This window comes from Teleopsis dalmanni, chromosome 2, assembly GCF_002237135.1.
Source record: "Teleopsis dalmanni isolate 2A chromosome 2, ASM223713v2, whole genome shotgun sequence".
NCBI classification, from domain to species: domain Eukaryota; kingdom Metazoa; phylum Arthropoda; class Insecta; order Diptera; family Diopsidae; genus Teleopsis; species Teleopsis dalmanni.
The window spans coordinates 124,689,763-124,706,754 of NC_051847.1; the positions used below are offsets into that span (position 1 = coordinate 124,689,763).

Below are 16,992 nucleotides of genomic sequence, written 5' to 3' on the forward strand. Positions count from 1 at the left end.
AAAACTGGATGAAAACCCGGATCTAAAAGTGCAACTCTTTCAGATAGCATCATTGTATCAGGTAAGTCGCGAGGTGCAGTTGGATCTGAACGACCTGTGCACAAAGCACATGGAAGCACGGGCCACTGGCAGCCACATTTTATGGTACTATTTAGAAATAAATGAAATATAAAATAATCACAAAAGATGATAATTATTAATTTAAATTTAAAACTAAAAATCTAAGAAAAAAAATTTAGAATCTTGAAAAAATAAGTACCTTTTATTAACAAATATAAATGTTAAAGGTTTTGTTTAATATTAAAATGTTCTAAGATAGAGATAAAGTAGCTAGATTTCTTTCTGAACAGTGTAGACATTGAACTGGCTTGCTGCCAATTTTTTATTACGAGGAAAATAAAGAGGTGGTTAATATCTTTGTGTTCTTTTTTGTGCGTGCTGTTTTTAATATAATACTAATATTTTTTTAAATACTCTAATTAAGCACTGCTTTATGTGTTCAATCGTTATTGCTTATATGTTTGAATATTACATTATATTTGGGATAAGTGAAAAAATTAAAAAATTAATTATTTGAATACAATTTTTGGGTTACTTATAGTGATTAATGTGAAACTAAACTGATAATGGTTATCAGCTTCAAAAGTTTTGTTTAATAAAACAATAATTAGAAATCATACAATAGGTTTTACAATTTTAAAATGAAATAATAATAAAAGAATAATATAGACATTTCACAGAAGTTAAATTAAACCAAAAAAAAACTATTTGCAGTGTTATTTGTAAATCGTAATTCTCTCCGTACCTTGGGCGTGCTGCTTTCTTTGAGATTGTATGTAAATTTGTAGTTTGGAGTAATTTTCTCTTACGAAATACGGCTGTATTAAGTGCGCGTGTTCTACAGCAACTTTCTTCACTAACATCAATCGTACTATCATTTGTCTCTTCACAAATTACTGCACCTTTGCCTTGTGCAATTTCTGCACTAACTTTATGAATATGTTGTATCTTCATTTCTAAATCCGTAATTTGTGCAACTGCCCAAGACCAACGTGTTCCAATTTTTGCACGATCACGTGAATAAACATACGCAGCTCGTTTTACACTAAAAATAGAGTTTTGAAATAATCTTTTATGTGTACAATATATTTTCAACTTACATTGATACTGCTCGTTGTATTGGGTTATTATAAGATATCATTTCATCAGCTGATTCTTCGTCAGAACTTGATTCAGTGGCATCTGAATCTATTGACTTTTGTAAATCACGCATTGCCGTTTGCAGTAAACCAGCCACGGTTTTGATTTCGTCAATGGTTTGTAGATCATATGTTGGTACTATAACCATTTCACTAGCATGTGTGCTAGATGATAGCGTTGATGTATCTTGGGAGTTTTTCTTATTCTTTTTATATAGGTTACTAGAATTTATACCAGAAGAGGCGATGGCGGACAACTGCTGAGAGTCATGTGCTTTGCGTAGCTTTCGTATCAATGAATACACTTCCATCATGGAGATAAAACGTTTTTTATCGGTGTTGGTCGGTATTACATTTGAACCAATACCAATTAGATCATTATTACTCGTATTATCTTGATCGAGTAAATGACTATTGCGTTTACTGATACGAGAAGACCATTCAAAAAGACCAGCAATTTCCTCACTACTATGCTTACAGATGTAGCGTACTTGAATCATTCGCAATCGCAATAACATATCTGCAACTCGTTTTTCCAGAATTTCATTAACTTTAATAACTTCTAAAGTATCCTTATCAATATCATTACTGGGTTTTGTTGATGCCGCTGTTTGACTATAATTTTCATCATAATTAAAGCCATTAACTACTTCATTAAATAGATTATTAATATTAAGATCACATAATGTATCTGCAGGGACTTGAGCAAAACCTTTAAGCATATCTTCGATATCCTCTTCTTCAAGCACGGTACCATCTTTATTATGTATATTTATGCTTGGTGACATATTAGTTGATATGTTCTGTTGATTGAAAACAATCGGTGCTTGCGAAGTTGTTGCCAAATTTACCAATTCTTGTATACTTTGCTGTTGTGTAACATTTGCAAGCTTACTAGAGTCAACTGTAGGAAGTGCGTTTAAGTCTGCATTTGAATCGTTTGTGCTAGGCTGTACACAAGGCATAGGAGGTCCAGATATACTATCCAATTGGCTCAATCGCTCTGTAATGTGTAAAGAATAATTAATAAACTATATTAAATTAAAAATTCAGTGTTAAAATTTATAGGTACCTTCTATATTATCCTCAACTTCTGAAGCAGTCATTGTGGAATCTGTACTAAGAGCTTGTATATCTACCGCAGATGTTGTGACATTGGTGTTACTTTGAGGTTCAAGTGCAGGCCCTTGAATTACCGCACAGTTGCTTGGTATTTCGTCAGAATTGAAATTATCTATGTTTTCATAAATGTTACCTTGAATTTCAATTGCACTATTCACTTTTGGTTTATTGTCGGGATCAGTAATTAAAGGCGGATCCATGTGCAGTGTGGTATTCTGTTCAAGTACACCTTCTGAGTCTGCTTTGATTACAAAAATATCTTTTGGTTCGCTAGTATTGTTTTCTTTTACACCTTTATCTAAATTCGCGTCCTTTAACTGGTTACGTAAATAAATGTCTGCACTTATAGCCCCTTCAAAATTACTTGTTAAGTCAGCTAAAAGTTGAGCAGTTGAATCCTGTTTGCAAATTGTAGTTGGCTCAATACAATTATTATTTGAACCCAAAATTACATTCAACCCCAGTTGCTCACTATCATGCACATTATTCTCTTTCTTTTGTATATTTTCAATATCGCTTTTTGGTGATGATGCCTGCTTCTCGTAGTCACGTTGACTTGCGTCTCTCGAACGTGTGACACGAGTTGAAGTGGTTGCAAAATGATTACGATTTCTTTTGTCTTTATTAGAATTTACATTTGATTCAGTAGGCGAAGTAGATTCTTTCAATGATTTTTTATTTAAACGCGAGGCGGTTGCGACTCTTGTCGCCCTCACCGAAGTATTGTTTAAGTTATCGGTTGGACTTATAGGCTCTGTGAGCGCTGGTGCCATAGTGAAGATAACTTCAACATTTGGATCGGAATCCGCGACCCGAGCGCCGTTTCGCCTACGGTCCAGCTGATTTGTCGCTTTGGACGAAATTATGGTGCCTGTCGTATTCGCTTGATTATTCTCTTTTCCAATATAAAGTAGACGTCTTTGTCTTTTCAGAATAGGTGTATCATTTACGCCCATTCAACTTTCATTTAACAAACGTTTATTACTACAAAACAAAAAATTTATATATATATATATATACATTAAAACATATTATGCTGTGCCGGCAACAGTAGTTAATGACAGTAAACAACACTAAACCACAATAAACATAATAATACAGCATAATGCTAAAATATGTTTTCGATGTGATTTAAACACAACATTTTAATGGAGTGATCTCAACACAAGAAACTGTTCTCAAAACCGAAAAATTTGCGGGACTGTAGTACAAAAAAAAAAGAAAAAAAAAAAATAAGAAAAACATAACCCAACACATGCAACATTGATGAAATAAGAACAAAAGCGAAATGAAAAAATAAGCTCATGTTATCGCGTTTTGGGTTTTTTTTTTACAACAAAATTGAAAACGCCGAAATTTAATTACAAATTTAGTGAAAAATTAAAAAGATGCTTTTATAATTGTAAATTAAAAATTAACATGAATATGCTGCGCAACGAAACAAATTAATACATAAAGACTAGCATTATTTTATGGAGGTGGGAACACTCACTGCACATTGCCCGTTTTACACGAAAAAAAATTTTGATGCTTTTAATTTAAAATTTCATCATAACAGCATTGTAATTAACGTATTTAAACTGGATTAGTTTTTTTTATTTAAGAAAATAGCAATTAAAACACTGGTTTGTTTGAAGCACATACGAAGAGAACTGATTTTATATAATTTATTTTTATATTGCTTACACTCCCGCCTCTTATATCAATTTTTTTTTTCAAGTAATTAACAACGAATAAAAATTTTTGACATTTTTCATTATTTTAAAATATGTACATACATAAAATAATTCTAAATTTTGAAAAAAAATGTATTTTTCATTATTTTAAATTATAATTACTTGTTTAAATTTTCATTAAATGAATTTGTGTAACGTATACATAAAAATAAACCAAATGTTTTACGATTTGATTTCTTCTTAACTTTAACTTAATACGATTTAAACGTTTCTCGTAAAAGCAATGGCGGACACGATAGCGAATTTCATATTCCACAAAATCAAGCAATATTTGTCTTCCTCTTTTGGTTTTTGAAAAATTACTTTTGTTCAGCTCACACTAATGCAATCGAACAGAGCGACGTGTCGAACCGTACTCAATTTTTCTTATTGCTTGCTCAACTGTACGCAGAATATTGTATATTACACTCACTCTTGCATTACTGGCATGTGCAGCACTAAAAATATATTGTCAACCATCCTATTCCAGTATTTGTTACGCACTTTTTATAGCATTTGTGATGTTCTAATTGCGTCGTAGTTCACAAGGTTGCATAAATATTGTACTCCTTAGTAAAATGATTTATTAAGAAAGATATTAAGTACGTGTGCGAGTTAGACTAAGTTGCGTTCTAAATGAGGGAAATTCTAAGTTGTGCCGATAATGTACTGATGTGTCAATACGTGTTGATAAATGGCTAAAAGTGTTCAGTGCAAAAAATCCCAAAAAATCTCTCATTTAGTTTAGCCTAACTCGCACACGTCCTAATTTAACACATTTTTATAGATATGTAATTATATGTGAACAGTCAAGTAATTCAATAAGTATTTAATAACATTAATCTCTAATAATATTAATAACAGTTTGGCACAAAAACTTTCGTTTTGTTTATATGCATATTTGCATTGCGCTCCATACTATAAAATATTTTCTGATATTGTATATTAAAAATTAAGAAGTTTGAAATTTTTTTTCGTGGTTTCCAAATGTATATGAAATAAAAATAAATATGTTTATTATATATGTATTTTTTAATTTAAAGGTATATATTAAATGTACCAAATTAATGCTATGTTCAGACAGCCAAATTTCTTTAATTTCGTTAAAGTGAAATTAAGTTAATTTCGAAAGTGTTCATAATGCCCCAAATTAAGGAAATCATATGTTTTTTGTTCACAAATCGAATGTTAAAAATTACATGCTCCAAACACCATTTGTATCTGGGAAATTTTTAAATTTGATTATTATAACTATAAAGGATGAAATTCAGTAGTTTTATTAGCTATAGTAGATTTTAGGTATGTAAATTATTGTTTTTCACTCTATTAAAAATTAATAATAGTTACAGTTCTCTCCTATATTCAAATTCAAAAATTCTCACTACTTTTAAAAGTAGTGAGATTTTCCTGGTTTTGTTAAAGTCAACTGTTAGTAATATTTATTTAAAAAAATGTCACTTTTTCGTTATCTCAACTTTATGTTTTATCTTACGCATAGTTGCATTTAAAATCTCCCTTAATTTCAGCCTTCGTTTTAATTTGTTTCTAACCATACCACTAAATTTTATATGGAAAAAACAATTTAATTTCGCAGAAACGAAGATGAAATTAAGATTTTTGCGAAATTAGTATAATGTTGAATATAATGTTGGATATCGTATAATGTTGGATATTCTGTGTCCTTACAGTATGTGTAGTCTGTATTGAACAGACTAACATTGGGAAATTTTAATGGGTAATACAGATGCCCTATTTGATTGAAAATGTGTGTTTGATTAATATATCTTAAAAATTGTTGTTTCATTTTAAGTTCAATTTATATTAATTTCTAAAAATCCAAAAATTTAACGTTTAAATATCAATAACAACAAAAAAATAAAATTGAGAAAAGTACACGACACATTGATGAAAGATCAATTTAACATATCAATATTTGCAATTTATTTCCTTTTATTTTAATTTAGGACGTGTGCGAGTTAGGCTAACTCCAGTTAGGTTTATATATAAAAAATTCAGAAAATAATTGTGTTGAATAAATGAAATTTTATTTTATTTATTAATGAAGTACTAAAACCGTATTTACATTCATTACAAGATCTGAATTAAAAGGTAAGTCAAAAATTATATTTGTTATGAAGACAACAGCATACGAATATCATTATTATCAGTAACATCCTAACATGTTTGATCATTTCTATCAATTAGTTTGCTATTTGCATTAAATGATAGTAAGAACGTACACAATCAAAGGCACCACATTGCAAAACTTGCAAGATTGGCTTCTTTGACAAAGTAAAAAACATCTTTTTCATGTTCAGCTTTTTGTACTACATCATTTATCGGTAGCTCAGTGAAATGAACTACCCAACTAAAGGCAGGTTCATTTACTCTGACAGCCAGGCTGCTCTTAAAGCTCTTTCTTCTTGGACTTTCAAATCAAAACAGGTCCTTGAGTGTTACGATCTTCTGCAATCACTTGCAGCTCGGAATAAGGTAAACCTTTACTGGGTTCCGGGCCACAGAGGAGTTTTGGGAAATGAAAAAGCTGATGAGCTTGCCAGAACTGCATCAGAAACTGCTTTTATAGGCCCTCAACCCTTTTGTGGAATAAACTGGGCTAGTACAAAACAGATTATCAAGGAAATGGAAAATCATATGCGGCTAGAGTACTGGGTAAACTTTCCAGGACTCAGACAAAGCAAAGCACTGATAACACCTTACTCCTACAAAAACATTCTTAAATTCTCAAAATGTAATTTAAGGATGATAACGGGTTTCCAGGTCATTATGGTCTGAAATATCACCTTCATAAACTACAATTATCTGCTAACTCGGAATGCAGATTATGCCTCGAAGATGAGGAAACAACCATGCACATTCTTTGTGACTGTCCAGCTTTAATAACGCACAGAAGAAACCTGTTTCATAAGGAATTTCTGTCACCAGAACAGATTAAGAACTCTTCTCTAGATTTAGTTCTAGACTTTATTCACAAAGCTTTAAGGGGCTTTGTTTAATCAATAGTGAAACTGGTACAATAGGTCTCTTCTGGCCGCAGTACCGGCTGTTGGGCAATTTTCACGAATACCTTTTATTATTATTATTAAGGCAGGTTCACCTTTTCAAATTGTTTACAAACAATGTTGAACACAAACAAATTATTCAAATGTCAAAAATTACCAAAACAATATTGCCAAGTCAATGAAAAGAAATTCAATTATTTTTTTGGAAACAACCACTATAATAAAATTTTATCAAAGAAATGTTTATAATATTAAATAAATGTAATAAAAATTTTAAAAAATACAGATATTTACATTTTTTACAGATATTTACGAGTTACATTTTGACAGCTTATATCAGCTGTGAATATGTTTTGATTTCAGAATTTTGTTTACATATTTTGCAATAGCGGAGCAAATTGACGAAGCATTTTTATTTATGCAATTTTTTTAATTAATTCAATTAAATAATCGTCGTAAGATATTGTTAAAGAGATTCTTAGAAGAATATCCAAAGATAATTATAAAATAATTTCATTAAGTAACATAAATTATCAGTTAAACTATTTAGCGCTGGCTCTTATGCAAAAGTGGATATTCTTCAGAAATATTTAGAGCTGTTGTGTGAAACAGGATAGTTCAAATTCTCTCACCATATGAACAAACTCGTTTAGATATTCTCAAAATTCATTCACGTAAAATTGACTTGAGTCGTTGAATTCATTTACGTAAAATAGTTGAACTTATACCGGGAGCTTCTGGTGCAAAAGTTAAAGGCGTTTGCATGGAAGCTGTTATGTACGCGTCGTGTGTATGTTATTCAGGAAGATTTGAAATGTCTGTCACCAAAGTTATGCAGAAGGATTCAGAGGAGAACATGTCTATTAAGAAATTATGAAAGTAAATTTTAAAACTTTTATTTATTTATACACCGAGTATCATGAAATGATTATTGATTTGTAATTGAATTATTTCTTGGATCTTCACAATTAAAAGTTAAAAACTTAATATAACATTTACGTTTTTTGTATTTGCTAATTTTTTGTGCTATTAAAAGCGTTGTGTATTAGATTAAGTGTTGGTTTCTAATATTTTGGTCTTATTACTACATATTTTATTACAGTTGTAGATGATTTTAATTTATATTTTAAATTTAGTATGCATACTTGAATTTTCACAGTGCGATTTGGTAGCACATATATTTGGTCTACAAACATATAACATCGCTTATATAATGCTGCTTTTCGGCATCTCCGAAGTGTAACAGAGAAAAAGAAGTTACGTATTACGTTACGTTACGTGACACATTGGCATCACTGTTGCAATCTGTCATATGTTATGTTTTCGCAAACTTTGTGCACATAATACAAGCAAATTATATTTAATAAAATAGAAAATTTATATGAATAATGAACTAAAAGCAATATGAAGAATGAAGGAACTTTTGAAATATCCTTTTAAAACAAAATTAATAATAGTTTAAAATATTTATGGTTGAATAAATATTAGCTTATTAGCAAACAATGTGTTAAAAAATTGTGAATTTTTTTAAAATATTTATTATCCATAATTTGGCATATTTTTAAAATATTTATTTCCACGATTTTCAAATTTGTGAAACTTATTGTATTTTAATTTTTTTAGTTGAAATTCCAATGAATATTCGCAATAGATCGCTTATCGTTTGGTAACATTTTTTGTTAAAGTCGCTAAAATGTGTGCAGACTTCATTGGTAGTCGGTTGGATAGAAGGAGGGGTGTGTTGTGTTGCGTATAAATGAACAACTTTAAGCAAACGACTTGTTTTTTGATACACCTCTGAGAGGCCGAATACACCTGTTGTAGATATTGCAGTTTTATTTTGTATGGAATTACAAAATACAACTACTTTGTAACATATGAAAAATGCATTTTATATTTTCGTTTTAAAAATATTCGGCAGAAATTGCGAGTTATTCATGATTTTTATATTTATAACGCAAAAGTAACAGTTATTTGTGCGTTTTAAAATATAAAGCAGAATTATAAGAGTTACTTCTGCGCGATAAAATAAAAGGCACATAAAATAATTATTTTTGAGGAATATAATATAGAGCAAATTTAATAATTATTTTTTGAGTTTTATTTTAAAATGCTGATATTTTATTTATAAAAATTGAAATTTATACATATTACTTTCTTGAGAATATAATAAATATATAAAATAATAATATAAAGCAAATTTAATTATTATTTTTTGAGTTTTATTTTAAAATGCGAATGATAATACTTAAAAGGTGATTTTTATTTTTTTTATGATAACTGCTACGGTCCCTGGTATTTTATTTATAAAAATTCAAATTTATACATATTACTTTCTTGAGAATATAATAAATATATAAAATAATAATAATAAAAAATTCTTTTACGCATTGTGGCATTCTGAACTCACCACACATGTTACGAGCTATGTTTATTTTTGACAAGTTTTTGTGTCAAAATGTGGTGAATTCGTATTTTCTACGTTTGGAATTTATTAGTCTTGCGAACATTAGTGAGTGTGTAGTACAATTGGTGCAGTGCGGATGGATGGTGATAGTCGTGAATTAATATAAATAAGTAATGAAAACTAAATTAAATTATCATAGTTTTGTAATAAATAATAACAAAAATTATTGCCAGTATTAATATGTGGCTATAAGTTTTTGAAAATGTAAAATGATGGCAGGACAAAATTAGGGTGGTGACGAAAAGTCGTGTGAAAATAATTAAGAAAAAGGAAAGAGAATATGCAAGATAACAAGAAGAAACAAAGTAAATGAAGATAAAGAAATGTGCTTGTAATTTGTTGTAAAATGTGTAAAACTTTATTAATTAAACAATTGGCGCGTATATAATAGAGAAAAAATTAACCTTAATAAAAATAATACTAATATACTATTAAGTTACTTTTTTTTATGCTCAACGTTGTTGTTGTTAATTGTTAGCATTGCAGTTGGGAATTTTGTATGAGTCAGACGGAAGCTTGCAATAACAAAATTGTGTGGATACGAGTGAGTTTAAAAATAAACAATACTGACTTGGTATCAATTAAATAAAATAGTAAATATTAACAATTAAATTACTAAAATGACCAGTTTTACAAGTCTGAAAGGTTGGTTTCGTAAGAAAGAGCCAATATCAGAAATAGGAAATCCAACAAATTTTCAACGACATTTTCATGTTTCGAGAAACAAAGAAACCGGCGATTTGGAAGGTCTGCCAACGCCATGGCTTCGTTTAATGAACGCACAAATTACGCGTGATGAACAGGACAAAAATCCTGACGCAGCCTATCAAGCTGTAAAGTATTACAATTATTCCATAAAAAAGAAGGATAATGATATTTTTAAGCCGCTTATAACCGAGGAGGCCATACACGAGGAATCGAAAGAAATTGATAATTATGTAAATTATAAAAATAAACACAAATCCCAAGATTTAGATAAATCAGATGATGAATTATATAGCGGTGGCAGTTCTACTGCAGAGAGTGGTAGCTCTAGTGGGAATAGCAATAGCAGCAGTTTAAACGATAATCACAATTTCCGAATTACAGGACTGAATGAAGTGATTAAAGAGTTAGAATCAAATTTAGAACAACGTGAGACGCTTAAGGCTGACACATTTAACATTGGTGGTGAAGTACCACCGCCATTGCCTGCCAAAAAACCACATACATTGCCACCAAAACCAGTAATAAAACCAAAACCAAGAGGAGTACCCAAAAGTCAATTATCACGTGGTGTTTCAGATTTAACTACTATTCCTCACGACGATGAGCCGCATAAAATCAATACGGATACAATAATAATTAAGCCGGCTGTCAATGCAGATTTGGATGCTGATGGCGATGAGACCATTTTGCGTCGTTCAAAAGATAAACGTGCACAAAAGACAGATGCAGAGATTTATGATGAACTTAGAGCTATATGCAATACAGATGATCCGCGTGAACGTTATAAGACAACGCTTGAAGTTGGTAAAGGTGCGTCTGGCATTGTGTTTATTGCTGCCGATATGCAATCCGAAGCGCAAGTAGCAGTTAAAACTATAGACCTTAAAAATCAATCTTCCAAAGATCTTATACTTACTGAAATACGTGTGCTTAAAGACTTTAATCACAAAAATTTGGTTAACTTCCTCGACGCATATCTCTTAGAACCAGAAGATCAACTCTGGGTTATAATGGAATATATGGATGGTGGTCCACTGACAGATGTGGTAACTGAAACAGTTATGAAAGAGAGACAAATTGCATGTGTCTGTCGTGAAGTATTGTACGCAATTAGCTTTTTACATTCAAAAGGCATTATACATCGTGATATAAAATCAGATAATGTGCTTCTGGGCATGGATGGTTCGGTAAAAGTAACTGATTTTGGTTTCTGTGCTAATATTGAAGGTGATGAAAAACGACAGACTATGGTTGGTACACCATACTGGATGGCCCCTGAAGTAGTAACACGTAAGAAGTATGGTAAGAAGGTTGATATATGGTCCATTGGCATAATGGCAATAGAAATGATCGAAGGTCAGCCTCCATATCTATATGAAACACCGCTAAGAGCGTTATATCTAATCGCAGCTAATGGTCGCCCAGACATTAAAAGTTGGGATAAATTAAGTACCAGTTTGCAAGACTTCCTTGATTGTTGTTTACAAGTTGAAGTGGATAAACGTGCAACTGCTGATGAACTATTGCGGCATCCGTTCCTCGACGATTGTAGCGAATTAAAAGCATTAGTACCAAATATTAAGGCTGCAAAGAAAGTATTGCGACGCATGGTGTAGGCAAGGATATGAATGTTTTATGTAAAAAATTGTATATTTTATTTAATTAACGGCGAAGTAGAACAAAAATGTTAAAACTGCTGATTAGGCTTAGTATTTGCAATATTTTAAATTAAAAAACATTCGTTACAATCGACTTAACAAACGAAATGTGGTGCTGATGGGGATATAGAAGAGCTCAAACTTGTATACAATGAATATAATTAAATCAGCAAATCAAAAAATCGCTGGGCGAGGTCTTTAAATAATTCTCTTGGTAAGTACATTTATTTGAATTATATAGATAAAGTAGAATATAGATATAAATCCATTAAGGTTCCAAACAACAGTACCAAACACGCTAAATTCATTTAAAACTTTTGATTATAAGTATATATATTGTAAGAAATGAGGAATAATATTAGTTATGTAAAAATATTATACGTATATACATATATTTAAAAACTTACACCAATATAATTTTTAATAAACAATCTCTGAATAATTTGCATTTATGCAAATTTATATACAAATTTTTCTTGATCAAGTAGTATTAAGAATCAAAAGCGAAATATAATTAATCTTTTTCTGAGAGTTATAAAAATATAGATATAAAACAGAAGCGTTATTGTCTGAGAAATTAAATATACACACATGTTTACGGCAACCGCATTCAAACTAATTTTAAACGAAAGGGAAACAACGAACAGTAATACCGAATTTCCATAGAAAGTAAACTTAAAATAATATAAATAATTTTAATATATTTTTTGTATTACCTCATTTTGACTATAAATTAAATTATTCATAATCTACCTTAACACACAATGCTACATTGTTCATATAATAATTATTTTTATAATCTGATTTAATCACTATATCACTATATGGTGATCACTATATATGGTCACTTTTAATCACTATATGGCCGTGATAACCTTCGTCAATAATGTACCGCCCTTGCTTTATGTTTAGGAATGAAGTTTGATTTCAGATTTTGTCCTATCTTCTTTATTAATCTTTCAATGTGTAAATGCTTTCTCTATATATTCAAAGTCTGTATTTCTGAATGTCATTCATTCGTATCATAACTCTTATAACTCTACAAAAACGCTATAGCTTCAGTACCACTTAACCTTGCTAAACTCTTTGGATTTTATTATTTTGTTTTACTTTGCTTCTCGTCTTACGGGACGGTCGGGTCTATTCGGACCGACAGCCTACGCTTCATATCCATAGATAAGTAATAGGTGGATCATTGAATTTAATCACTTTACTATTGTAGTTAAGTTTAGAGAGGTATACGAGATATATTGATAAAAACTATTGTGTTCAAATTCTTTTACTATATTTTTACTTTGTTGCATAGTAATATGCTGTTACGATAGGTAAATACAAGTGATTCACTGAGAGCTGTTGGCGTAATGGGTTGCAAAATAAATTTCTGAGGGTTTTATTTCTGAATCTTGGATGATTTTAAAGTGCTTCTATAGAAAAGAAATGTAATTAATTAATTTGTTGATAATTATATATATAAACTATAAATATTTGTTATACATATTTTGTTTATATAATAATTTATTAGCCGGCTATTTGGTCATTTAAATAGAAATAAAAAAACTATAATTTAGTATTTGGAGTTTCCCTGAAGATAGTCGAAATATCGGAAAAGTATTTTAAATTAATTTGTGTTTATACACAAATAATAAATTATAGTTTTTTTATTTCTATTTAAATCACAAATAAAAGAATGAGAACATATTTTGATTTTATATTTTAATAATGTTGTGAATATCATAGAGATAACACGAATTATTCAGAGAAGATGACACGAATTTTAACACAAAATATTTTTTTAATTCACATATATTACAATTACTATATGTATATATTATATTACTATATGTATTTTTAACGATTTTTAAGATACGTATAGAATATTATAATAATTTAAATAATATGAGATTTCCTGTTTTGGGCGTAAAATATATATATTTTTTAAACAAATACTAAAAAAAATTATAAGAAAAGTGTAGTCTCAAAGAATATATCTTTCTTTAAACGTTATGTTAGTGTTGGTCAAGTCCAGCATTCCGCGCCGTTCGTCTCTTTGTCTCACATAGTCTTTCTAGCTTAAAGTTGGTAATCTTCTGCAATGTGATCTTGCTTCATCTGATTTTTTTTAACTGGTGCGTCATCCTTAATTCGTACGATATTTCGCATACACAGTTACGTTAAGGCTCTACATTTATTTACTTTATTTACTAATTTGCTGGCTATGTTAATGTAGTGGAATAGTTCAGATAGCTCGTTATTCCATGGAGAATAAAATTTGTGTTAAGAATCATTTTGTGAAGAGTTTTCTTCTTGTTAACTAGTTAAACTCGTTCATTAATTCTTATCATTCATGTTTATGTGCCATATATATTATAATTGATGATATGAACGATTTGTAGAGATAATTTTTGTCTACGATAGAACAGAAAAGGAATTCTAAATTGCATTATAAGTCTATAGTAGCATATGTTCGCAAAATTTTCTGTATTACAAGATTATAATATTATGAATACACTTACTTTATTAGGCTGCTGGGAAACTTATCAACGCGATTTAGGTTACTATGTAAATGATATTCATCTATTAAAAATGAGTTACGTGTTATTATCTCCAGAAGAATACATACATTTACAACAAAGAAATTGTACTTTTTTAGTGTGTTTCTTTTGATACCGGTACTATTTGTGTTTAATGGATAAGAATTTTGTATCTATTTGAAGATTTAGTTATTGTCAACTGGGTTTGACAAGTATCTTTATATATTATAAACTTACTTTTACATTTATCTATATTTTAGATTCATGTATCTAACATCTGTTATGATAATTGAATGATTAATTACTTACGTGCATACATAGATAGATATACGTAATAAAAACTGAATTGAAATAAATTCTAAATAAACCTATCTATCGATCCTCTTCTTTTGGAATTTCTTAACAGATAACTAATTTTTGTTTATGAAATTATATTAAATAAACATTGATTTCAATTTTAACAACAACCAAAAACACATAAATTATTTCTTCACTCCAAATCAGCTTCATTAACAGTTTCATTTGTGATGGACCATTGTGGCATTATAATGCACCATTATAGCATTATAATGCAAATCCTACACTGCGCGGTTATTGGGTTACTTCACCGCCTTTGTCACACACTTAAGCCGTTTAAAAAACAAACCGATAACAAACCGTAAGTGTATAAAAAAAATTATATAATATAAAAAAAGTTCACAAAAATCAAACGCATAATTTGTTAAAGCAGAAAAAAGTTTATTTAGTGTTTATTATTAACAGTGAACAAGTTTTCGAACACGAAAGCCAGCGTTTTTACAAACACAGATATTTTGTTAATTTTTGTTGGTATTTTTGCAATATTTCCTGTTGAAAACTTTATACATTTCGAAAAAAAGTAAAAATATTAATTTTGTTTACAAGTATTCAAGCATTTATCTACAGCTCATACATACACAAACATCACAAGCTTATAGTACATACGTATAAAAACCTAAAAATATATTAGTTTTTTTATCATTATTAAGCTCTGCCACACTCGTAAACCAACTAAATTTATTTTATCAAATTTATTGATAAGCAATAGTGTTTCCCCCTCTGCAGTAGTAAAATTTAAATTGTCTTGTAGCCGAAAGTGAATATACTTAATTTTTTATATAAAACAAAATCGAAAACGAAATAATATGAATAAAATAAAAATTGTTTTTTATGAAATTAAAATCAAATAAAACAAGTATTTCTATTAGGTTCATACAGAGGTTACTATAAATAGTGACCTATATGGCATAGGTGAATGGTTATGTCCTCATTTAGATAAGGTTTAAATAAGATAAGATTGCATGTGCATTTGAAAAATAAATTACATATGTAGTCAAAATTCCTCAATCGAGTATGGAAAGCTATAAACTAAAAACTATAACACATTTCTTATAAACCTATATAAATATGTATCATGATTTTCAAGATCCAAACAAGAACACATTAATTACATGTCACCAGGCTTGACCAGGACTTCAAGCCTAAATGACATTGCAAATATATTTTATTAAAATATACCTTTTCAATAAAATTTTAGTTTTTAAAAATATTTTCTTTTCTGTGATGGTTTCAGTTTTATTAATTTTCAAAGGCAATATATTTTTTGAACAAGAAGAATATATTTATAGTATCAATTTTGAACAAACATTGAGTGAGAGTAGGTTTTTCGAGTTTCAATAGACTTCAATTTCACAACACGCTTTATAACTAGCGAAGAGATATGAGTTTTTAAGTGAGTAATGCAAATAAATCACTTCGCTTAATACTATGTTCAGACAGCAAAATTTCCTTAATTTCGTAAAAATGAAATTAAAATAATTTCCAAAGTGTTCATACTGCACCAAATTAAGGAAATCATGTGTTTTTTGTTTACAAATCGAATGCTAAAAATTATATGCTCCAAACACCATTTGTAGCTGGGAAATTTTAAAAGTTGATTATTATAACTTTAAAGGATGAAATTCAGTAGTTTTATTAGCTTTAGTGGATTTCAGGTGTGCGAATTATTTTTTTTCACTCTATTTTAAATTAATAACGGTTAAAGTTTTTTGTCTATATTCAAATTTAGAAATTTGCACTACTTTCAAAATATTTTCCTGGTTTTATTAAAGTCAACTCTCACCGATACTTATTTTAAAAAAAATGTCACTTTTTCGTTATCTCATCTTTATTTTTTGCTTAAAATTTATCTTACGCATAGTTGATTTTAAAATGTCCCTTAATTTCAGCATTCGTTTAGACGAAATTAAGGCAATTTTCCTTAATTTCGTACTAACCTTAAAACTGAATTTTGTATGGAAAAAACCACCTAATGAAGATGAAATTAAGATTTTTGCGAAATTAGGGTGTGTCTGAACATAGTATAAATCTGAATGATAACATAATACTAAAGAGTTACAATTCGTAGAAAAAATTCTAAGAATATCGTATTTGTTACGCATGTTTTTAAAATTATTAAATCAACATAAATATATGTATGTATATAAACAAGTTGAAAAAAAACAAAAAAAAAAAACACAGCTATTGTAATTATTATTATTATTATATTATT

The 16,992-nt window shown here is 29.2% G+C and overlaps 2 protein-coding genes across 2 annotated transcripts in view; one reads left to right on the forward strand and one right to left on the reverse strand.

Moving 5' to 3' along the window:
* Positions 1-4,032, reverse strand: part of LOC119675633 — a 4,429-nt gene extending 397 nt beyond the window's left edge. Inside the window, exons 1-5 of the mRNA XM_038086839.1 lie at positions 4,008-4,032; positions 2,272-3,305; positions 1,161-2,202; positions 806-1,105; positions 6-147 (exon numbers count right to left, since the gene is read on the reverse strand). Of these exons, the coding sequence (XP_037942767.1) occupies positions 6-147; positions 806-1,105; positions 1,161-2,202; positions 2,272-3,277 (2,490 nt within the window). The 5' untranslated portion in view covers positions 3,278-3,305; positions 4,008-4,032. The remainder of the gene's footprint in view (positions 1-5; positions 148-805; positions 1,106-1,160; positions 2,203-2,271; positions 3,306-4,007) is intronic.
* Positions 4,033-10,076: 6,044 nt separating this feature from the next.
* The window catches only part of LOC119682735 (serine/threonine-protein kinase PAK 3-like), a 491,650-nt gene continuing 484,734 nt past the window's right edge, over positions 10,077-16,992 (forward strand). Inside the window, exon 1 of the mRNA XM_038096240.1 lies at positions 10,077-12,106. Within this exon, the coding sequence (XP_037952168.1) occupies positions 10,147-11,850 (1,704 nt within the window). The 5' untranslated portion in view covers positions 10,077-10,146 and the 3' untranslated portion in view covers positions 11,851-12,106. The remainder of the gene's footprint in view (positions 12,107-16,992) is intronic.